Here is a 24,721-nt window from a genome sequence, read left to right as displayed (position 1 = left end):
CCTCCCTTCTTTCTTTTCTTTCCACTGTAATCAGCGTTTTGCTCTTTCTTGGCAACTCCAATACCCGATGACTGCTTTGTTTCTGTTGTTACCAGTTTTTGTTCTCTATTGGCACTGCCACTCCCCGAGGCCCGAAGACTGTGATCTCGTTCTGCTCTTTATTTTCCACTTCTTGGTCCTTTCCAGCACCTGATTAATCGTCGAAATCTCCTTGCTGATCTTTGAGTCCTCTTCCACTCATCCACTGTCAAGTGTTCGTGTTCAGTTAACATCTGTGTAATACGGGCTATGGGGGCCGGACTATTAGGTGCGCTGCTTACTAAATCAGTTGGTATGCTTGATGGATTTTCTTCAAAATGAGTCTGTAGTTCCAATACAGTTTGATTCTTAAGTTGTTGCACAGAAAATTTCTCACCATTTACTGCTTCTGCATGAATTCTTTTCTGCTTGTGCATGAATTCTTTTCAAAATGCTTCGCATTTCGTGTTCTGCAGCAGAGGGAAACGACCGTTCGAAAACAACTCAAATTTTGCACTAAGATTTATTATTTTCATTTATCACAACTTACAGTAATCACTTTTTCTTGAGCAAGTTCTGCACCTTAGTTAGGATAATATACAGGGTGGCCACTTTTTCAATGGGATTGTATTGGTAACTTTCAAACTATAAGAGTTAGAAGGTCGGTCAAATGGAGAAAAAGTTGCATGCATAGAAGCATTATCAAACAGTTCAAACAAATCGAAATTATCAGGGCCGGTTATTGAGATATCATAAGAAAAGTAAATTCTGTCATTTTGATTTTTCTTTTTTTCCCACTATAATTCAAATATTATCAAAAATGTTACAGGAATTTTTTATTCGACAGTAAATTGTTCTCAATTTGACGTAATCAGATTTCGTATCCAACGTTTCGTGCTCTCTGGGCCACCCTCAACCTCATTTTTTTCAATACGGACCTGTATATTTTATGACACTTTTCGAAATAACTTTTAACGCTGAATTCAACGATATATCATACAATGTCATTCAAAGTTGATTTTCAGGTGATTTTGATCCTTATCCAAATTTCTTTGGGTCGGATCTGTATTACATTTAGGTACCTTTATATTAATTAACAACATGCAATACATTTCGATGAGAAAATCAACTTACTCATCTTGAACTAGAAGGAACATATCAGAATCAAATCACGAAACAAGTAATAATTATTTACATATCTCAATTCATAATAATTAAACGAATTATCATTTAATGAAAGAAAAATCGAATGATTATTCGAAAGTAAATGAAAATGAGTGTTCGAAATGTCCACCATTTTGTAAAATGCACTTAACGGTTCTGGAACCCATACTTCTTATACATTTGCTTATTTCGTCTTCTTGAATACCTTCCAATACATTCTCAATCTTTCGCGAGAAATCACTAATGTTGGATTTGTCCTTTGTTCCGTTGAAACAAATTACAGAATCAAACTTTATTTTGATATCATTACGATATAAGTTTCGCAAGGCTTGGTATTCAAATTTAAAATCATTGTATTCGCGTCTCTTGACTATTTTATTAACATCATGTTTTGATAAATTGCATTCACTACAGATCCGACCCAAAGAAAATTGGATAAGTGTCAAAATCACCTGAAAATCAACTTTGAATGACATTGTATGATATATCGTTGAATTCAAGGTTGAGAGTTATTTCGAAAAGTGTCATAAAATATACAGGTCCGTATTGAAAAAAAATGAGGTTGAGGGTGGTCCAGAGAGCACGAAACGTTGGATACGAAATCTGATTACGTCAAATTGAGAACAATTTACTGTCGAATAAAAAACTCCTGTAACATTTTTTGATAATATTTGAATTATAGTGGGAAAAAAAGAAAAATCAAAATGACAGAATTTACTTTTCTAATGACATCTCAATAACCGGCCCTGATAATTTCGATTTGTTTGAACTGCTTGATAATGCTTCTATGCATGCAACTTTTTCTCTATTTGACCGACCTTTTAACTCTTATGGTTTAAAAGTTACCAATACAATCCCATTGAAAAAGTAGCCACCCTGTATATTGAGTTATTGGGTATAGGTGACCAAATATATTCCAGTAAATTACTCTTTATTTCTATTTAGTAATGACGACGTTTCGGCTATTGTTTGTAGCCATTCTCAAGTCTAAAAAAATTTATCCTACTTCAGATCTTACAATAAATCTAATACCACAAACAGTGGCTATAGGACTTAGTGATAGAGCAATAAAACTCTCTTCACCAATACATAGAGAAGAAAAATTGGCCTTAGTTAAACAAGTACTACTTGAAAATGGCTTCCCTAAGAAAATGGTAGAAAGAATAGTGAAGAACCGCATTTTCCTTCATTACAACACAGAACAGAAAATAAAAAAAGAAATAGACTTGACAAAAATGTTAGTATTACCATACATAAAGAGTGCTGGAGAAAAAATCAGAAACATAATGAAAAAATATGGATATGCAGTGGTCTTTAAAAGTGAAAATAAGCTAAATACTATTTATACAAAAATTAAAGATAAAACTGAAAAATGGGATCAGTTAAAATAGTTGATTCAATTCCCTGTAAACCTGCGATCTTAAATATATTGGAACAACAAAACAAAAGTTGAAAAACAGAATTTCCGCACATAAGAGTACAATTAGGACGAATAAAGCAGAAAGTACGGCTTTAGCCGAACATGTTTTGAAGCTAGGCCACGATATGGATTTTGAAGAAACTAGCATTCTATATAAGTAAAAAATAAAGAACAAAAGAGAAATAGCAGAAAAAATTTTTATAAAACGAGAAATTAAGTCAATGAATAGAATAACAGACTGTGCGAATTTCAGTTCAATTTATTACAATATAATAAAGGATAAAAATAGACGAAATAGATAACCTAACATACAGCAACGAGTAAGGATTGTTGATTAAGAACTGAAGGAGGATGGATGATGGATTGTTTATTCATCTAACGTTTTGCATCAATCACACATTTGTCCATCTGATATTTCTGTGAAATTTCCCAAGAATATAATTGTACATATATTTTCATATCTCAGAGATCATGAATGATAGAATAATAGTAACGATAGTGCTTACTCTGTTTTAGAAATACTCGTTTCATAATGGTGAGAGAATTCTCTATTTTCCTGTCTTGTGTTCTGTCGTTTGAGATAGTATCACAAAGTGTGATTTTTATATTATTTTTTTTGTGTTTTTGAAGAATATTTAAAGTTGTATAGTGTTTATTGTATTTGTTTTTTTTTTGTGTTTTAAAGAGTATTTGTGGTATTATAATTATTGTAAGATCTGAAGTAGGATAAATTTTTTTAGACTTGAGAATGGCTACAAACAATAGCCGAAACGTCGTCATTACTGAATAGAAATAAAGAGTAATTTACTGGAATATATTTGGTCACCTATACCCAATAACTCAATATATGTAATCACTTTTTAATATATCGTTTAACGAACGTTTCGACAATGATATTGTCATCTTTAGAAAAAGGACAATTACTAAATGTCAAAGTGAAATTTATTTTTGAACACATTAACAACAATTAATGTTTATTGCTTCTTCTTAGAATTTCTACCCGAATTTGACTATATAAAGCTGTTCCATAGTCGGAAGGCCTCAGTTGAATAATTTCTGTGTTACTTGTTCCTAGCTCCGAAATATTCATTTTGAGTTTCGAATAACAAACAGAAAAATGGTGAAGTTTACGACTAAGTGTCGCTCTTACGACTTTATTGTATATTCCGGTTCCGCTCACGATGTGATCAATCATATTAAACCTAGATCCAAAAATATGGATTATATCGATTACTTTTTGAGAAGATTAGTGCATAAAAGAACAAAACAAGATTTTACCGATAGAGACTACGAAATTATACAATACCTTATTTCTAAAGGGGCAGACACCACCGCATATATACGAAAGGGTAATAGTCGCTATCGCTACGAATTACTCGACTTAGTATTGAAATCTAAAGGTAAGCAAATTACTAAATTACTAATTTTCTTTTATTGCTGATATTATTCATTACTTTCCCTTATATCAAAGAATATTTTTACGTATAAATAGCTACAATCGCAAACGTGCTTTAGGTATATCATCAATATTTTTTACTACAAAGCATTATTTCTAAGTGACAATCGTAAAAATAACAGATTAATCTAACTCCAATTTTAATATTAAAAAGGCCTCACTCACAATTCCAATTTATATACTCAAAAACTGTACACCCTGTACAATCATATCATGTATTGTTAATAAATTATGCAATAGAGGAATAACCTGCAGCTATCATCCCAATTTTGACATATACTTCTAATTAGTCAAAGTAGTGTTAGATTGTTTCGTGTCCCCTAAATATAATTGTTGTATTGACTAGTGGGTACTAGGACAAATTCAGATGTCTTTGTTGTTTTAATTTTTGTTCACCTGCCGTTTCGTTCAATATTTGGGCTTTTTCAAAGGCTAATATTTACATACTTTTAAATTAATATGTTATACTAATATAAAACAAAATAACAACATTATTTAAAAATAAGCAGCATTTACCATCTTAAAAATACACTTCATCAATCAAAATTAACATATATATCAATTTGCTATTTGTAAAAGAACAATAATCAGTCATCTATATCATGTTTAGTCTATCGTGACTGTCAAAATGTAATTGTTATGTCATTTATCTGTCAACGTAGTTGTACTCGTCTGCGTTCAGTTTCTTGTTCCCGTATCTCCGGCGTTCATTATTAGGTATATCAAGTGTAAAGCAAAATATTATTTTTATTCATAACTTCATATCATTATTGTTACATATCGTGATAATATTTTCTTTAGGTTCCAAATTTCATGTTTCAGAAATACCAACAAAAAAAAACATAAGTTTTCTTAGTTTTCATTCATACCTAACTGTTTTCTTAACAATTTACTTCTTTCAGCTCTATTGCCTCTTTTTTGTATCAAAAGCTTCAAAAAAATATGGATTAATATTATCACTTATCAGAACGGTGTAAAATGGATATAGGTCTAGTTACTATAGTATATTATCATTCATCTTAGCAATGAAATGATGTCATAAAACGTTGGATTTTCCCAAGTTTCAAAATGAAAGCGACATCAAGAATTTCTTGTCAAAGTATTCTATCGCTTTAAATTTTTGAATTTAATGTTCGATTTCGGACCTTGCATTATTTTGCATAATGTTAAATTATTTGAATTAGCGAACCAAACTAACTTTGAATGAATTATTTGAAATACTAACAAAATGACATATCGGCAACGTCGTGAACAGTAGAACAATTAAGTAACCTCAGATGGGTGAACGTTTCAAGCTTTTGCTTGGTAATTGAATATCACTAGATGTGACGTAATTTCATACCTGAAGTGAATCTTGCAAGGACTTGTCCGACATAAGTTCAATTAAAATCTGTTGGGTTGTGGGTAAAACAAGAAATCGTTTTTGATAAAAATTGTCGCAGACAAGTGAATATTTGATAAATTAGAATTTCATTCTTATTCTCATCAATTTATCAAGTTTCAGTTTTTTCATTCTATCAAGTGGAATTAAATAATAAGTCATAGTGTCTTGTTTGAGTTCAGCGTTTTGTAAATATATTATATTCATGTTATACTTTCATCAGAGCCGTATCTAGGTACTATTTCGCCTGTGGCAAAATATTAGACAACGCCCCCCATTTTAGAACATTTTTTTTCATCCATTATATTGTATGTTTTTGTTCATAATTCAAGTCATATCCTTTCGTTGAGGTTTCAAAATAATAGGTACACAATATTATTCGGGGGGTATATGAATATTGTGAATATTTGCGAAAAAAATCAGGGAGCGATTCCTTGTCAAAAAATAGGGTGGGTCTTTCATATAAACTTTTTTTTTAGCCTCCAGTTGGCGCCAGAAAAGTAGTTTTTATATATGTGAAGAGTTTTTAAATATATTTTTTTATTACATTTATTTTATATTTGTACCAGTTCCCAATATGGGCAAATATCATTTCGACATCCGCCTATCGGATAAATTTGAGGTCGAAAATAATTCAAAACTCCACAATTCAGGCGTATTATCTGTTGATTTTTTTTCTCAAAAAACGTGAATTTGAGCAAAAAATTACCAGAGTCATTATTCGTCAAGAATGAATCAGTCTATCCAAAATTAATTTTCTTATTGTAAAATATGAATGAAGAAAAAGTTATTGCGAAACAAGTTTGAGGGGTGGCTTTTCCTATCCCTTGGAATCATAGAAGAACACCACCAACAATTTTTTCAAATGATTTCTGGCCCGCATAAAAAAATTGGAAAAATAAAATTAAGCTGACAAGGTTAATTTCATTTTTGTAAATATTTTAGTTTTCAAGAAAAAAATTAGAAACTTTTGTGCGGCATCTTTAGGGGGAGGGGCTAAAAAAAAAGTTTATATGAAAAACCTACCCTATTTTCAGACAAGGAATCATCCCCTAAATTTTTATCGCGAATATCCATAAACACCCTGTATAAATTCACTTATTTTTATTGAAACCATTGGAATACACATTCCATATACCTACATATAAAGATATAACTCTAGAAGATCTAAAAAACCGATAGTTATAAAATTATATCAAAGAAAAAGAAACCACACTTCATACAAGAATAGATGGTACCGTTTGTGAAAGAAATACAAGCTTAATGAAGTGCAAACAACTCGTGAAAACAAGAGTAAGCACACATGTCGACGCGCGACTGTAATATTTAAGATCTGAATGCGGCACCTTTGAACTTGCCGAAACCCGACAGAAATATTAATGACTAGATTACTGCACGCTTGAACATAGCCCCATTTATATCGTTCTTACCTTAAATTGAATTTTTGTTGATCTTGTAATTATTTTAGGCATAGTACGCAAATTCTAGGAAGGCTAGTAATATTTTAAATGTTTCCAGATTTCAGATCATAGTATATTTATATTATTATTATTGAAAATAACTGATAGAACTAGCGTCCTGCATAATCATTCGGAATCAAATTATCGGGAAATAGGACCAAAATAAATGAAACTATGGCTTTATGACAACCGTGGCGACGTTTCGCAGAGTGTCCTCTGCTTCCTCAGGCTTAAAAATTTGGTAAGAGATATTATGGATGTAATGAATGTGTAACTATGTTTCGAATAAATTTGTAGGCCTGAGGAAGCAGAGGACAATCAGCGAAACGTCGCCAAGGTTGTCATAAAGCCATAGTTTCATTTATTTTGGTCCTATTTCCCGATATTTTGATTCCGAATAATTGTTAAAAATATTCATATTATCATTTTTTAATTCTTTTTCTCTTTAATTTCAGATGAAAAGTTAATCAAAATATTTGTACAGGATATGAGATATGTGGACGATGATGACACTGATACAAATCTGTGCAATCTTCATCAGCTGTTCTTCTCATTTCACACATCTTCAGTTCTAGCAGCTGTTGCTTATCAGAACTTAGATCTTGTGCAGTACGCTGTGAAATTTAGTTCTCACCATAATGAACGATCATTTCTCTTGAACAACACTCCCTTGCACATCGCAGCTTCATTGCCACGTGTGGACATCACAAAATACATTCTAGAATATTATCCTAATTTAGAAGAAGGAAATATATTGGGGGAAACGCCTTTATTCTTCGCTGTTAAAAAAACCCGAATAACACAAGTGAGATTTCTTCTTGAAATCGGAGCAAACTTCAGAACGAGGGATTCAAAAGACAACACTCTACTGCATGTTGCATGTTACAATCTACGTAAGACAGGTGTGAAAATGCTTGAAATTTTATTAGATGCCGGATGCGATCCCAATGCCTTTGATGCATTTAATCAGACTCCTTTACATTTTATTGCTATGAATCAACAAAAACCTCATGCACTGGAGTTTGCGAAGTTACTAATCCAAAGAGGAAGTGATGTGAATATTCAAGATTTTATGGGCGACACTGTTCTGCACGATTTAGCATACTGTTGTGGGGGCTACTTGTTCATCCAGTTTTTCGATTTATTCTTGGACTCCGGCGCTAACTTAACAATTATTAATGATTCAAATAGAACATATTTGGATATATTAATACTGGAGCCACGTGCTGAAATACGACAGATGATTTTGAAAACTCTGATCCTTCGAGATGTCAGTGGAGAATTTAAAATAGGTTTTAACCCCATTAGTTACTTGAGCGAAGATGAACAATTTGAGAAAGATTGTAGAGAAGAATTGAAACGTTTGAATTCCTGCGAAATACCAAAATTTTTAACTGAACCAAAGTATTCTCTTGTGAGAATCCTCATTTCGAACGAAATGCAAATATCGAACCTCTGTATAAACCCAGAGCTGAGGAAAATCATTTCTGAATTCAACGAGAAAGATTACAAATATTACGGCTGCGAACTCAAAACACTTATGGAGAGTGGGCTGAAAATATTTCACGAAAGAGAAGATGCATATAACTTTTTTTATGTCGTTTCTGAGGGTAAGCTCTATTTCCAAGTGATAAATGAAATTATAAACAAAATTCCAATAAAAGAATGGTACAAATTCGGAAAGTTACTACCGGATCTCGAGGAGCCTGTCATAAAAACTCCTGTTCCGAAGAAAAAAAAATCAATTGAGACAAGGCTGAGAAAAGAATTAAAAAATAAGATGTTCAGAAGATATATTACAGTGAGACGAAGAATTGTTATTTAATTATATAATAATGTTTCAATTTTTATCATTTGTTTACTTTTCATTTTGTAAATAGAATTTTCCATGTGTAAAAAATAAAAATGTCCCTATTACGCTTTGTTTTCTTGGTCCTATTTTCTACGAGATGTAGAAAATAGAAAACCTTTCAATAAAATTAAAAATCTCAAACGATGAGGTTCGACTTACTGATCTAACGAACTCAAATGTGATCCATGAAAAAAACTGTGATTTTAGTTATTATCGAGATAACGATAATGAAACTTTTAAAATTTTTTTCCTGAGGGGCGTTCATGCCCTAATCCGAATAAAACAGAAGATTCGTATTTTCATGTTAATAATCAACAAAAATATAGAAAATTGGAAATAAGTTTCAATAATTCTGTCTTGAATCATAGTAATAATTCCAAATATCTTGGAGTTTAATTTGATACTTCTTTGAAAATCAAAAATTTGCTAGTTCCTCATCGAGAGTTGATGCCAGCATTCTTCGTTCGACAGATTTTGCCTTGGTTTTAATCAAAATGCAGCGCATTGGTTATGATTTTTGAAATTATTCGATATATAATCAGTTATAATATCACAAGAACATAGACAATATTCGATTATACACCAATTCACGAGACGTAGTTCGCGAAACATCACTCGAGCTCCGCTCTCGTGATGTTTCGAGAACTACGTCGAGTCAAGAGGTTCGTATAATCGAAATATATTGTCTATGCTCGAGTGATATTCGTTACGATTATATATCGAATAATTTCAATAATCATAACCAAAGCACGGCATTTTGACAATTCAATGACATTTCACTGTGGCACTGAGCTTGACTTTCATTTTTTGGCGAACGTCCAAGAATGTTACCATGGAAATGATCACAATATGGCAGGAGGCGAAACACCAAAACGATTATACCACGTCGTCAAGTAGTATATTCACTTATCAATACGCCGTTACTATGGAAAATTTACGGATTCTATTGGTTCATCAGAACCTGAGTTGTATACTCTCAACGAATACCAACTCGAGCATTCACTATATATACTAGTGGTATAAATTAAAGGATCAAAATGAAATTCGAAATTTTTAGCGGTTTTTCAAATGGCTGTATTTTCGATAACATTGGTCGTATCTCAATTTGAAAAAAAGCTTTCCGAAGCTTATAATTTCGAGATCTCATGATGAAAACATTTTTCAAGCAACATGTACCGCTCAATTCTAATGATTATAGTGTCTGAAATTTCGGCGAAATTTTTTCAGTTTTTATCTTTGCCCTACAGACTTTGAATTTTTTTTTCATTTTAACCACTATATGGATGAGATAACTTGTTCATTCATCTTCAATATCCTTTTTTGAAAATTTTGATACGAGCATTTCTCTCTGAAATATTGAACTTCGAATTGAAAATGACCTTTTTGTCCTTAACCATCAATATCTCACCAATCAATGTTTGCACAGAAAATTAAAGGAATGTTTGAAATCTTGAATGAATTCTCCACAAGAAGTAGCTATGGTATTTTCGGAAAAAAATTTCTTCGTTCTCAACATTAATTTGAACAGTTGATAAAAAAAGGCTTTTGGAGGCTTTTTGGATAATCATCACGAGATCTCTAAACTATAAACTTCAAGCTTCGAAAAGTTATTTTTCAAATTGAGATACCACCAATGTTATCGAAAATACAGCCATTTCGGTGTATAATCAAATATTGTCTATGCTCTTGTGAAATTTTAACTGATTATACAGCATGCTTGTCGGCAAAAACCAGTGTTGTTCAAAATTTAAATATGAATATTTCTAAAACCAATACATCAAATGAGAAAAAAATTAATATGCTGAACTTTCAAATGAGGTATCACATACACCATCTTCCCTATTCGAAATTTAGGGCTTGCGGTTATAACACTTATGTTGCTCCGTTTGCCTAAACATTAATTAAAATTTAAACGCTGACTACTTTCTGATTTCTCTTGCACCATCTTTCAAATGACGCTTTATGTGGCATAATCACTGTTTACACTCAAGGCTGTAGCTAGAAAAAAAAATTCGGGGAGGTCCGTTGTCTTGAGCTCTAGAACAATATTGCGGAGTTTGCGACCAATAATATAATTTACATACAGGGTGTTCCACCACTGACGCGATGCTCTTTTAAGGTTGAGCGCTGAAATTTTGGAATTATTTTTCGACAGTGTTATTAAGCTTCATTAGAACTACATTCTCAAATTGTTTGGAAATGCACATGGTATTCCAAAAAAGTCTAAATGATCAAACATATGTTTCTTAAATATGGAATAAACTGTTTTGTATTGAATTTTCAGATTGGAAAAAATAAATGAACCCAAAATTGTTCAAAGTTTGATATGCTCAAAACTTATCTTTTTTCGATTTTACAAAAATTGAAAAGTCTTCAAAGTAACCTTATGACTCCGAAATTAATGAATTTAGTTAAATGAGATTTTGAAAGTTAATCCTAGAAGTATTGTGGTATGGAGGTAAGACTAAAGTACTGACTTTGATAATAGTTGAGAACTCTACTGGGCGTTAAAAATGAGACAATTCATTGATGACTCATTCAAACGTTAATGACGTTGCCTGTATTTTATTTTTTTATTGGTAAGCAAATTTTACCATCTTTGAAATATTGTCTACCAAATGAGAATGTGAAATGTAGGTTGTATCATTTGTTATTAGTACAATATTAATGTTTGAATGAGTCATCAATGAACCATCTCTTTTCGAATACACAAAAGAGTTCTCAATAATTATCAAAAAGTCATTACCAACCTCCGTTCTTCTTGTATTCACTTTTAGAATCTCATTCAAATAAATTTCGAAGTTATCAGTTTTTCCAAAGAACAATCAATGTATGAAAAAGTTAGTAAGTTTTAAGCATATGAGTTCGAAAAAACTTGGGTTCATTTATTCCATGCAATCTGAAAATTAAATGAAAAACGGAGTGTTCCATAAGAAAAAAGATATATTTACTCGTTTAAACTTTTATGGTGCACCCTCTGTATTTCAAAACAATTTGTGAATGTAGCTCTAATGGTGTGTAATAATACTCCGTCTAGTGTCTAAAAAAATCTAATGATTATTCATAATAATAATTCATAATTTGTTTTGATTTTTACACCACAAAAACACAAAACATTATACTAGAAAACTGAAATTTTTGATTTCTCTATGATAAGCGTCGAAATTTTGCAACGTTGCCAAATATATATCCTGTTTAGCTAAACATCGGTAATTAACAAATCGGTAGAAAATATAGAGAAAGGTTATGGAAACTAGGGCTGGGACTTTTTCGCCTTTTTGTATTCGAATATTCATCCATAAATTTATTCGATTATTCGAATAATTCATTCAAACAAATATTCATGCTTGATTATTCATGAATATTCAACTAATCGTTGATTATTCAGTGATTATTCAATGAATATTCAGTCAATATTCAGTGATTAAACTCATGTTTTAATGAACCAATGAAATCCGAGCGTTTGGATGAGTGAATATACCCTTTGCGACGTGGTATAATCGTTTTAGTGTTTTGCCTCTCGCCATATACGCTCTATTAGTGTGACGTCACACACCGCCATTTTTGGTTCTCCTGTCAGTGTTCGGAATCCAAACAAATAAATTGTCATTCAAATTAGTACGGTCTCGTTGAAGGAATTGGCTTATTTTCATAAATAAGAGTATTTGAGGAACGATTTCAGTATTAATTGATAGACAGAAGGAAAGAGGTTAATACCAGTAACTTTGAATCCTGTATCATTCCCCAGATTTTGTAAAAAGCCGTGTTTATTAGTTGAACCTCAAGTTCGAACTTACGGTATTATTCTCGTTCCTTCTGTCTATAAATTTATAGTAAAATCGTTCCTCAAATAATATAATTTATCAAAATAAGCCAATTTCTTCAACGACAACGTACTAATTTGAATGACAATTTGTTTGTTTGGATTCCGAACACTGACAGGAGTTTATTTATAATTTTAATTCAATTGTATCTATAAATTTCAATATTATGTAATTTCCAGTAATTTTATATCAATGAAACGATTTGTCCGTAGTGAATCACAAAACCTTGTTTTAATCATTACTGAATAGTGAATCAAGTGATCATTCAAACTTTCATTCGTAACTTCATAAATATCCAATTACTTACTGAATAGAAAACAATTCACTGAATAATAATCAGTGAATACTCAACTATTCACTGATTATTCATGAATAGAAAAGTAGTCATTGATTATTCAACTATTCAGTGAATACTCGACTATTCACTGATTATTCATTAATAGAAAAGTAGTCATTGATTATTCAACTATTCAGTGAATATTCATGATTATTCGAATAATGCAAAATGCAATTATTCGAATAATTATTCAATGATTATTCGAATATTCAAATCATTCATTCATGATTCGCAGCCCTAATGGAAACAATGTATTTTTTTGAACGGTGCAACTGGCTCTAGGGCTGAAACGATTTGGATGTGAATTTGATCTGAAAAGTTGTCCTCCTAGAATCAAAAATCGACATGTCCGAGCATTTTTTCGAAATAAGTTCATTCCACGTGTTATCTAGTCTGTTTCGTTTTCTGAAGCCTACCCTGTATAACCTTAGTTCTCTTGTCAGAACTTTTCCATCTCCATCTCATCTTATCAGCGGTGATTTTCGAAAAAATATGTTTATTTTTTGTTGCCTACCTATTCCGATGAACTGTATTCGGATCTTTAAAAAAAAGATTTTCACAAAAAAGTTAATCGCTCTATCCGAGAAATCGAAAGTTATTGATATCCTTCTATATTCCCCCATTTATCGATGCTAGTTTTTTTGTTAAATTCACTGGATGAATATTGCCTATATTTTCAGAAGATTTTGATTCTACTATGACAATGAAAGATCCGGTATACAGGGTGTTTCCTGAACATGCGGCAAAAATTCAGGGGGTTGTTCCTTGGACTATTCTAAGAATATTTTGTCCTTTGATGATTTTTGAAAAACCTCTTTGTTTCGAAGATACAGGGCAAACAACATTTTTCATATTTTTAAAATTAATAATAGTTTAAATAAAAATGCGTACCTACCGCACTGTGTTTACTAAGTAGGTACAATTTATTTTTAAATTTGTTTAACAACATTCCAATTACTAAAAACGGCCAGTTTTTCGACTAAAAATTGATAAGTGCAGATGGTAAAGGAATACAGATTAAACACGGTTTTCATTTGAATTCGTTTTGTGATGTATTAGCAATTTTTAGTCAAAAAACTGGCCGTTTTTAGTAATTGGAATGTTGTTAAACAAATTTAAAAATAAATTGTATCTACTTAGTAAACACAGTGCGGTACGCATTTTTATTTAAACTATTATTAATTTTAAAAATATGAAAAATGTTGTTCGCCCTGTATCTTCGAAACAAAGAGGTTTTTCAAAAATCATCGAAGGACAAAATATTCTTAGAATAGTCCAAGGAACAACCCCCTGAATTTTTGCCGCATGTTTAGGAAACACCCTGTATAATAGTGCATTGGCGTACCCAAGGCGGGGATAAAGGGGATATTTCCCCCTCCGTATTTACATGCGGACTATAAATGCCAAATTGATGATGAACAATCGGGTAAAATTAATGAGAATCTGAAGTAGAAGCTTCGAACTAATCGAATTGATTCATTAGAATTTAATTCCGTCATTAAATTTTTAATTCTCCAATACGAGGAGCCTATTGGCTACGCCGATTGATGCAGGAAAAAAAGTCGGCTTTAAATTCTAATGAATGTTCCTGCAACTGGGTGATAAAATCAAATTATCGCATTTTTTGGAGCAAAGAATCTCTTTGTCGGAATTTTGGATTCCATCAGATACTGTGTTCACATTTTCACTCATAAAGATAGACCAGTAGGTTTAATATATTCTGTTGATTAGTTTCGAGGTGGTTGACGTGAAAGTTTTCTGTTATATTTCACGTTTAACTTTTAATGTGTGTTGTACGATCTCAAAACTAATCGGAATCTTGTTATGAGAAAGAAAACTTCTTCAAAAGAAGTTGATGCAGGCGAATCATCAAGTTTTTCGCGTTTGAATTCAGCTGGACTCTTCGACAGATGAAAATCAATATCAAGAAGTGCCTGTAAATTCATAGGACATTGGAAATTAATAAACAATTTTTTTTCGTTTATAACTCAATCCCCCTCAAGGCTTACGGCTGGGTACGCCACTGTATCTGTGTAAGCATGTTCAAGTCAAATCTTGATTTTTTTTTGTCCTATTCTGTAGATGTTTGAATTTTCTGGGAACTAATAACTCCTTGTGTCTTTTTGATTGTGGCTTGGTTTGGATGTGAATTGAGAAAGTGCAGAAAGTGTGAAGATGTCTATCGGATTGCTTCTAATTCTTTAGATAACCTGTCACTGTCAACTGACTCATCATTTGCAGATGAAGTATTAACGATTTGTAATGATTTCGGTGATAAAAATGAGTAACCCCCCAGGTAGCCAACCCATTGAAACTTAGGTTATCTAGTTATTCTTCCTAAAATTGTTTCTGAATGAAATTAATGACATAACTGGTACCTCCTACAGGTACAAAATATTGAATTGTTTCCTTACATACTTAAAAACTATAACAATAAAATGGATGAACCAAAGAGGAAGAAACAACAAAAATAAAAAAATCTGGAAATGTTCAATCTGGGTGACCCCGCAAGCCAATTTTGTATATTTGTATATTATTTTCAATTTTTTGTGATTTTCTCGTAAATGAAGCCTTTAAGGTAAATATAGGGTGAACTGAAGACTCATCATTCATATACAAGGTGTTACATTAAAAAAGTGTGAATTTGGTCAATATCGTTGTTTTCGAAAAACCTGTATATATTATGAATATAATTTTGAATTATGCCTCTAACTACCTCTTACACATAACAAAAATTAATTTTCAAAATATCTATCTCCATTTACTCCCTCAAACCAGAATCTGCGTCTGAGGTGTATCGCCCGGTACATACCTGGTGAGTCTTTCAAGTTGAATCAGTCAAAACTCTCAAAAAGAAAACATCTTACAGAAAAATGTTTCATATAACAGGTTGATAGTTTAAAGTGGTAAGTCCATTTTTGCCATAATTCCTCCTTGTTAGGGGTACGGGGGTCAATTTTTAAATTTCAAATGGGAGCCCCTGTTTTCCATTGCAGATTCGTATTCAACGCAAAAAAACACACAAAAGTTTTTTCGAACAATTTTTTACGAATTGTCACAGATGGCTCTTCATTCGAGTTTTAATTTTCCTTCTGAACGACTTTAATTACTCCGTTCTTTAAGTAATTATTATTATCATTCACATGAAATTCGAACGTTTTCTGCTGAACTGTTTGTTTGAATATGACGAAATGATTTGTTTTCGGTTGAAAATATTTCTCATTAACTAATTGAAAGATGATTATATTGAATCTAGAGCAATCTCCGTCAAGCTCCATATTTTTATGCGCAGAACGTTTTCTATAGTTTTAACGAATAGTTGGATCATTTACGACCAAAATTTCATTTAGAGGGAAAAATTCAATCACGATTATACATGAAAAATTGTTCGTATAAAAATTTCGTTTTTTTTCCGTAGAATATGAATCTGAAAAAATAACAGGGATTTCCATTTAAAAACCCAAAGTTGACGCCGCAACTTCCAACTCCCAACAAGATAGGTAGACACTCGGGTATACATTCATAAATTATAATCAATATTTTACAGAAAAATCGTTCCACTACCAATTCGTAGTGATTTTTTTCCTGATTTTTGAAATGGTTCTTGGCTCTACTATAAAGTTTGCCTAGTGTCGACTGTCGCTTAAGCCCTTTCGCTTTTCAACCGTTCATTGGCGTACCCAAGGGGGGTAAAATAAGGGGGCTATATCTCCCCAGGAGGAATATCCATTATATGTAACAAGCCATTTGAAAACGAAAGAGACGAGATTATAGACGAAATAAAGTTTTTCGATAGAAATGCTCGGACAGGTCGATTTCTGTTTCGAGGGGGACAACTTAAGAAATAGGTTACGGACGCATAGCGCTTCAACCCTTGCGCTACTACAACCCTCACCCCCAAATTTTGAATTGGGAAGATGGGGTGAGTGATACCTCATTTGAAAGGTATTTTTATACTGATTTCAGCACAGTAATTGTTTTTTCATTTTATGTATTAGTTCTCGAAAGAGTCTGTAATTTTGATTGTATTGATCGCACATTTTATTACCAGATATGGATAAATTCCTTATTAATAGTACTAATAAATGGTACCACGGTACCAATATGGTTCCATCTGAAAAAATTGATTTTCACCCCAAAAACGGTTACGACGAACTTTATTTGCTGATAAAAAAGGCAATTTAGTATTTTTGACGGGATTTAGATTTTTCTAGTATTAGACGGGTCAATTGAAATAAATCGGAACCATCATGGCTCACTTAAATGAAAAACTAAAAATTGAATTATAACAAATTTTGACGTATGAAATGTCACTTATGTGGTATCATTGGCTTCAGAAAATTATGCAGATTTCAGAAATAAAATAATATACAGGGTGTTTCGTTTGAAAATCGAAAGTTAGTATCACTTCCGGCGAAACAGGAAATGAAAAAAAAATCATTTATAGATAAAAAATTGTCGCATATTATGTTAATGAGATATCCCAAATTACAACTAACACCATAAAGTTTTTTTGGCAATGAAGGTTGCTGATAGATTTTCAACCATTCTACAATAAATTCTTAACAAAACTTAAAAAAAATTTTTTCGATTATCCAGCAGTGCTTTTCTCCACCTCCCCCCTTTAAGGGGCGCCAAAATATGTTCCGCACGCGGGCGTTGATGTCCCTTGCGGGGGCCCTGAGTCTGTAGTTCCAATACAGTTTGATTCTTAAGTTGCTGCACAGAAAATTTCTCACCATTTACTGCTTGTGCATGACTTCTTTTCTGCTTGTGCATGAATTCTTTTCAAAATGCTTCGCATTTCGTGTTCTGCAGCAGAGGGAAACGACCGTTCGAAAACAGCTCAAATTTTGCACTAAGATTTATTATTTTCATTTACCACAACTTACAGTAATCACTTTTTAATCTATCGTTTAACTAAGATGTCTAAAAACATGGTGAATGCACTCGTCAAATTTTGAATGCAATGACATTCGACCAAATTGAAAATATTAGTTTTAGTTCGTGGCGGCGCCGCAATGTCATACTTGTCATTTCCGTTGATTTTGATTGGATACATTAATTAAAACCCGATACTGACCAATCAAAAGCGATGTGTAATCGAGTATGATCGTGCAAAGTCGTGAAACAAAACACGAAACGTTTACAGGAATGAATTCAAATATTTGTAATAGAGAGAGTTTATTGGTATTTCAATTACAAGAATTGCTTCTATGGATCATAACTATAATGAAAGATATACATATATAGGTCCATAATGGCACAAAACTCATAAATAATAAATAACAAGAATATTAATTTGTTGATAGCGCCACCTACAGTTGACATAACGAAGCTTATCTAATATTCTCAAAACTGGCAAAACAAAAGCTAATCAGTTGATACACCTGAATTTTAGACATCTTACGTTTAACGAACGTTTGACAATGATATTGTCATCTTTAGAAAAAGGAAAATTACTAAATGTCAAAGTGAAAGTTATTTTTGAACACATTAACAACAATTAATGTTTATTGCTTCTTCTTAGAATTTCTACCCGAATTTGACTATATAAAGCTGTTCCATAGTCGGAAGGCCTCAGTTGAATAGTTTCTGTGTTACTTGTTCCTACCTCCGAAATATTCATTTTGAGTTTCGAATAACAAACAGAAAAATGGTGAAGTTTACTACTAAGTGTCGCTCTTACGACTTTATTGTAAATTCTGGTTCCGCTCACGATGTGATCAATCATATTAAACCTAGATCCAAAAATATGGATTATATCGATTACTTTTTGAGAAGATTAGTGCATAAAAGAACAAAAAAAGATTTTACCGATAGAGACTACGAAATTATACAATACCTTATTTCTAAAGGGGCAGACACCACCGCATATATACGAAAGGGTAATAGTCGCTACAAATTACTCGACTTAGTATTGAAATCTAAAGGTAAGCAAATTACTAAATTACTAATTTTCTTTTATTGCTGATATTATTCATTATTTTCTCTTATATCAAAGAATATTTTTACGTATAAATAGCTACAATCGCAAACGTGCTTTAGGTATATCATCAATATTTTTTACTACAAAGCATTATTTCTAAGTGACAATCGTAAAAATAACAGATTAATCTAACTCCAATTTTAATATTAAAAAGGCCTCACTTCGCCAGAAAATTCCAATTTTTATACTCAAAAACTGTACACCCTGTACAATCATATCATGTATTGTTAATAAATTATGCAATAGAGGAATAACCTGCAGCTATTATCCCAATTTTGACATATACTTAAAATTAGTCAAAGTAGTGTTAGATTGTTCCGTGTCCCCTAAATATAATTGTTGTATTGACTAGTGGGTACTAGAACAAATTCAGATGTCTTTGTTGTTTTTATTTTCACCTGCCGTTTCGTTCAATATTTGGGCTTTTTCAAAGGCTAATATTTACATACTTTTAAATTAATATGTTATACTAATATAAAACAAAATAACAACATTATTTAAAAATAAGCAGCATTTACCATCTTAAAAATACACTTCATCAATTAAAATTAACATATCTATCTATTTGCTATTTGCAAAAGAACATTATTTAATAATCAGTCATCTATATCATGTTTAGTCTATCGTGACTGTCAAAATGTAATTGTTATGTCATTTATCTGTTAACGTAGTTGTACTCGTCTGCGTTCAGTTTCTTGTTCACGTATCTCCGGCGTTCATTATTAGGTATATCAAGTGTAAAGCAAAATATTATTTTTATTCATAACTTCATATCATTATTGTTACATATCGTGATAATATTTTCTTTAGGTTCCAAATTTCGTGTTTCAGAAATACCAACAAAAAAAAAACATAAGTTTCCTTATTTTTCATTCATAACTGTTTTCTTAACAATTTACTTCTTTCAGCTCTATTGCCTCTTTTTTGTATCAAAAGCTTCAAAAAAATATGGATTAATATTATCACTTATCAGAACGGTGTAAAATGGATATAGGTCTAGTTACTATAGTAGGTATATATACTTCATCTTAGCAATGAAATGATGTCATAAAACGTTGGATTTTCCCAAGTTTCAAAATGAAAGTAACATCAAGAATTTCTTGTCAAAGTATTCTATCGCTTTAAATTTTTGAATTTAATGTTCGATTTCGGACCTTGCATTATTTTGCATAATGTTAAATTATTTGAATTAGCGAACCAAACTAATTTTGAATGAATTATTTGAATTACTAACAAAATGACACATCGGCAACGTCGTGAACAGTAGGTAGAACAATTAAGTAATCTCAGATGGGTGAACGTTTCAAGCTTTTGCTTGGTAATTGAATATCACTAGATGTGACGTAATTTCATACCTGAAGTGAATTTTGCAAGGACTTGTCCGACATAAATTCAATTAAAATCTGTTGGGTTGTGGGTAAAACAAGAAATCGTTTTTGATAAAAATTTTCACCTTCTCGCAGACAAGTGAATATTTGATAAATTAGAATTTCATTCTTATTCTCATTAATTTATCAAGTATCAGTTTTTTCATTCTATCAAGTGGAATTAAATAATAAGTCATAGTGTCTTGTTTGAGTTCAGCGTTTTGTAAATATATTATATTCATGTTATACTTTCATCGGAGCCGTATCTAGGTACTATTTCGCCTGTGGCAAAATATTAGACAACGCCCCCCATTTCAGAACATTTTTTTTCATCCATTATATTGTATGTTTTTGTTCATAATTCAAGTCATATCCTTTCGTTGAGGTTTCAAAATAATAGGTACACAATATTATTCGGGAGGTATATGAATATTGTGAATATTTGCGAAAAAAATCAGGGAGCGATTCCTTCTCAAAAAATAGGGTGGGTCTTTCATATACACTTTTTTTTTAGCCTCCACTTGGCGCCAGAAAAGTAGTTTTTATATATGTGAAGAGTTTTTGAATATATTTTTTTATTACATTTATTTTATATTTGTACCAGTTCCCAATATGGGCAAATATCGTTTCGACATCCGCCTATTGGATAAATTCGAGGTCGAAAATAATTCAAAACTCCACAATTCAGGCGTATTATCTGTTGATTTTTTTTCTCAAAAAACGTGAATTTGAGCAAAAAATTACCAGAGTCATTATTCGTCAAGAATGAATCAGTCTATCCAAAATTAATTTTCTTATTGTAAAATATGAATGAAGAAAAAGTTATTGCGAAACAAGTTTGAGGGGTGGCTTTTCCTATCCCTTGGAATCATAGAAGAACACCACCAACAATTTTTTCAAATGATTTCTGGCCCGCTTAAAAAATTGAAAAAATGAAATTAAGCTGACAAGGTTAATTTCATTTTTGTAAATATTTTAGTTTTCAAGAAAAAAATTAGAAACTTTTGTGCGGCAGCTTTAGGGGGCTATAATTAGCGGGAAGGGGCTAAAAAAAGGATTTATATAAAAAACCCACCCTATTTTCAGACAAGGAATCATCCCCAAATTTTTTATCGCGAATATTCATGAACACCCTATATAAATTCACTTATTTTCATTGAAACCAATGGAATACACATTCCATATACCTACATATAAAGAGATAACTCTAGAAGATCTAAAAAACCGATAGTTATAAAATTATATCAAAGAAAAAGAAACCACACTTCATACAAGAATAGTATATATACCGTTTGTGAAAGAAATACAAGCTTAATGAAGTGCAAACAACTCGTGAAAACAAGAGTTAGCACACATGTTGACGCGCGACCGTAATATTTAAGATCTGAATGCGGCACCTTTGAACTTGCCGACGCCCGACAGAAATATTAATGACTAGATTACTGCACGCTTGAACATAGCCCCATTTATATCGTTCTTACCTTAAATTGAATTTTTGTTGATCTTGTAATTATTTTAGGCATAGTACGCAAATTCTAGGAAGGCTAGTAATATTTTGAATGTTTCCAGATTTCAGATCATAGTATATTTATATTATTATTATTAAAAATAACTGATAGAACTAGCGTCCTGCATAATCAACTATTCGGAATCAAATTATCGGGAAATAGGACCAAAATAAATGAAACTATGGCTTTATGACAACCGTGGCGACGTTTCGCAGAGTGTCCTCTGCTTCCTCAGGCCTTAAAATTTGGTAAGAAATATTATGGATGTAATGAATGTGTAACTATGTTTGGAATAAATTTGTAGGCCTGAGGAAGCAGAGGACAATCAGCGAAACGTCGCCACGGTTGTCATAAAGCCATAGTTTCATTTATTTTGGTCCTATTTCCCGATATTTTGATTCCGAATAATTGTTAAAAATATTCATATTATCATTTTTTAATTCTTTTTCTCTTTAATTTCAGATGAAAAGTTAATCAAAATATTTGTACAGGTTATGAAATATGTGGACGATGATGACACTGATACAAATCTGTGCAATCTTCATCAGCTGTTCTTCTCATTTCACACATCTTCAGTTCTAGCAGCTGTTGCTTATCAGAACTTAGATGTTGTGCAGTACGCTGTGAAATTTAGTTCTCACCATAATGAACGATCATTTCTCTTGAACAACACTCCCTTGCACATCGCAGCTTCATTGCCACGTGTGGACATCACAAAATACGTTCTAAAATATTATCCTAATTTAGAAGAAGGAAATATATTGGGGGAAACGCCTTTATTCTTCGCTGTTAAAAAAAACCGAATAAGACAAGTGAGATTTCTTCTTGAAATCGGAGCAAACTTCAGAACGAGGGATTTAAAAGACAACACTCTACTTCATGTTGTATGTTACCAAAAACGTAAGACAGATGTGAAAATGCTTGAAATTTTATTAGATGCCGGATGCGATCCCAATGCCTTTGGTGAACTTAGGCAGACTCCTTTACATTTTATTGCTAAGAAACAACATAAACGTCATGCACTGGAGTTTGCGAAGTTACTAATTCAAAGAGGAGGTGATGTGAATATTCAAGATTTTTTGGGCGACACTGTTCTGCACGATTTAGCAAACTTTTGTGAGGGCTACTCGTTCATCCAGTTTTTCGATTTATTCTTGGACTCCGGCGCTAACTTAACAATTATCAATGATTTGAATAGAACATATTTGGATATATTATTACTGGAGCAACGTGCTGTAATACGACAGATGATTTTGAAAACTCTGATCCTTCGAGATGTCAGTGGACAATTTAAAACAGGTTTTAACCCCATTAGTTACTTGAGCGAAGATGAACTATTTGAGGAAGATTGTAGAGACGAATTGAGACGTTTGAATTCCTGCAAAATACCAACATTTTTAACTGAACCAGAGTATTCTCTTGTGAGAATCCTCATTTCGAACAAAATGCAAATATCGAACCTCTGTATAAACCCAGAGCTGAGGAAAATCATTTCTGAATTCAACGAGAGAGATTACAAATATTACGGCTGCGAACTCAAAACACTTATGGAGAGTGGGCTGAAAATATTTCACGAAAGAGAAGATGCATATAACTTTTTTTATGTCGTTTCTGAGGGTAAGCTCTATTTCCAAGTGATAAATGAAATTATAAACAAAATTCCAATAAAAGAATGGTACAAATTCGGAAAATTACTACCGGATCTCGAGGAGCCTGTCATAAAAACTCCTGTTCCGAAGAAAAAAAAATCAATTGAGACAAGGCTGAGAAGAGAATTGAAAAATAAGATGTTCAGAAGATATATTACAGTGAGACGAAGAATTGTTATTTAATTATTTAATAATGTTTCAATTTTTATCATTTGTTTACTTTTCATTTTGTAAATAGAATTTTCCATGTGTAAAAAATAAAAATGTCCCTATTACGCTTTGTTTTCTTGGTACTATTTTCTACGAGATGTAGAAAATAGAAAACCTTTCAATGAAATTAAAAATCTCAAACGATGAGGTTCGACTTACTGATCTGACGAACTCAAATGTGATCCATGAAAAAAACTGTAATTTTAGTTATTATCGAGATAACGATAATGAAACTTTTAAAATTTTTTTTTCTGAGGGGCGCTCATGCCCTAATCCGAATAAAACAGAAGATTCCTGTTTTCATGTTAAAAATCAACAAAAATATAGAAAATTGGAAATAAGTTTCAATAATTCTGTCTTGAATCATAATAATAATTCCAAATATCTTGGAATTTAATTTGATACTTCTTTGAATTTCAAAAATTTGCTAGTTCCTCATCGAGAGTTGATGCCAGCATTCTTCGTTCGACAGCTTTTGCCTTGGTTTTAATCAAAATGCAGCGCATTGGTTATGATTTTTGAAATTATTCGATATATAATCAGTTATAATATCACAAGAACATAGACAATATTCGATTATACACCAATTCACGAGACGTAGTTCGCGAAACATCACTCGAGCTCCGCTCTCGTGGTGTTTCGAGAACTACGTCGAGTCAAGAGGTTCGTATAATCGAAATATATTGTCTATGCTCGAGTGATATTCGTTACGATTATATATCGAATAATTTCAATAATCATAACCAAAGCACGGCATTTTGACAATTCAATGACATTTCACTGTGGCACTGAGCTTGACTTTTATTTTTTGGCGAACGTCCAAGAATGTTACCATGGAAATGATCACAATATGGCAGGAGTCGAAACACCAAAACGATTATACCACGTCGTCAAGTAGTATATTCACTTATCAATACGCCAACGCCGTTACTATGGAAAATTTACGGATTCTATTGGTTCATCAGAACATGAGTTGTATACTCTTAACGAATACCAACTCGAGCATTCACTATATATACTAGTGGTATAAATTAAAGGATCAAAATGAAATTCGAAATTTTTAGCGGTTTTTCAAATGGCTGTATT

General features: G+C 32.0%; 2 protein-coding genes across 2 annotated transcripts; both read left to right on the top strand.

The window, feature by feature from the left end:
• Positions 1-7,203: 7,203 nt before the first annotated feature.
• Positions 7,204-8,804, top strand: LOC123684653 (serine/threonine-protein phosphatase 6 regulatory ankyrin repeat subunit A-like). The gene is made up of 2 exons (XM_045623995.1): positions 7,204-7,236; positions 7,355-8,804. Exon 2 carries the CDS (start codon positions 7,387-7,389, stop codon positions 8,722-8,724), a length of 1,338 nt encoding a protein of 445 aa, XP_045479951.1. The 5' UTR covers positions 7,204-7,236; positions 7,355-7,386; the 3' UTR covers positions 8,725-8,804.
• A 9,764-nt stretch (positions 8,805-18,568) lies between these two features.
• LOC123672861 (ankyrin-1-like) lies at positions 18,569-23,608 on the top strand. Its single transcript, XM_045607183.1, has 2 exons — positions 18,569-18,845; positions 22,239-23,608. Exons 1-2 carry the CDS (start codon positions 18,569-18,571, stop codon positions 23,606-23,608), a joined length of 1,647 nt encoding a protein of 548 aa, XP_045463139.1.
• Positions 23,609-24,721: the final 1,113 nt, after the last annotated feature.

This window comes from Harmonia axyridis, chromosome 1 (assembly GCF_914767665.1).
Source record: "Harmonia axyridis chromosome 1, icHarAxyr1.1, whole genome shotgun sequence".
NCBI classification, from domain to species: Eukaryota; Metazoa; Arthropoda; class Insecta; order Coleoptera; family Coccinellidae; genus Harmonia; species Harmonia axyridis.
Note: the sequence above shows the minus strand (reverse complement) of the source record. Positions and strands in the feature narration are given on the sequence as shown.

Coding starts and splice junctions, on each gene's coding strand:
- LOC123684653 (XM_045623995.1), top strand. CDS start 7,387: ATGAGATATGTGGACGATGATGACACTGATACAAATCTGTGCAATCTT.
- LOC123672861 (XM_045607183.1), top strand. CDS start 18,569: ATGGTGAAGTTTACTACTAAGTGTCGCTCTTACGACTTTATTGTAAAT. Junction 18,846..22,238: donor CTTAGTATTGAAATCTAAAG/GTAAGCAAATTA, acceptor CTTTAATTTCAG/ATGAAAAGTTAATCAAAATA.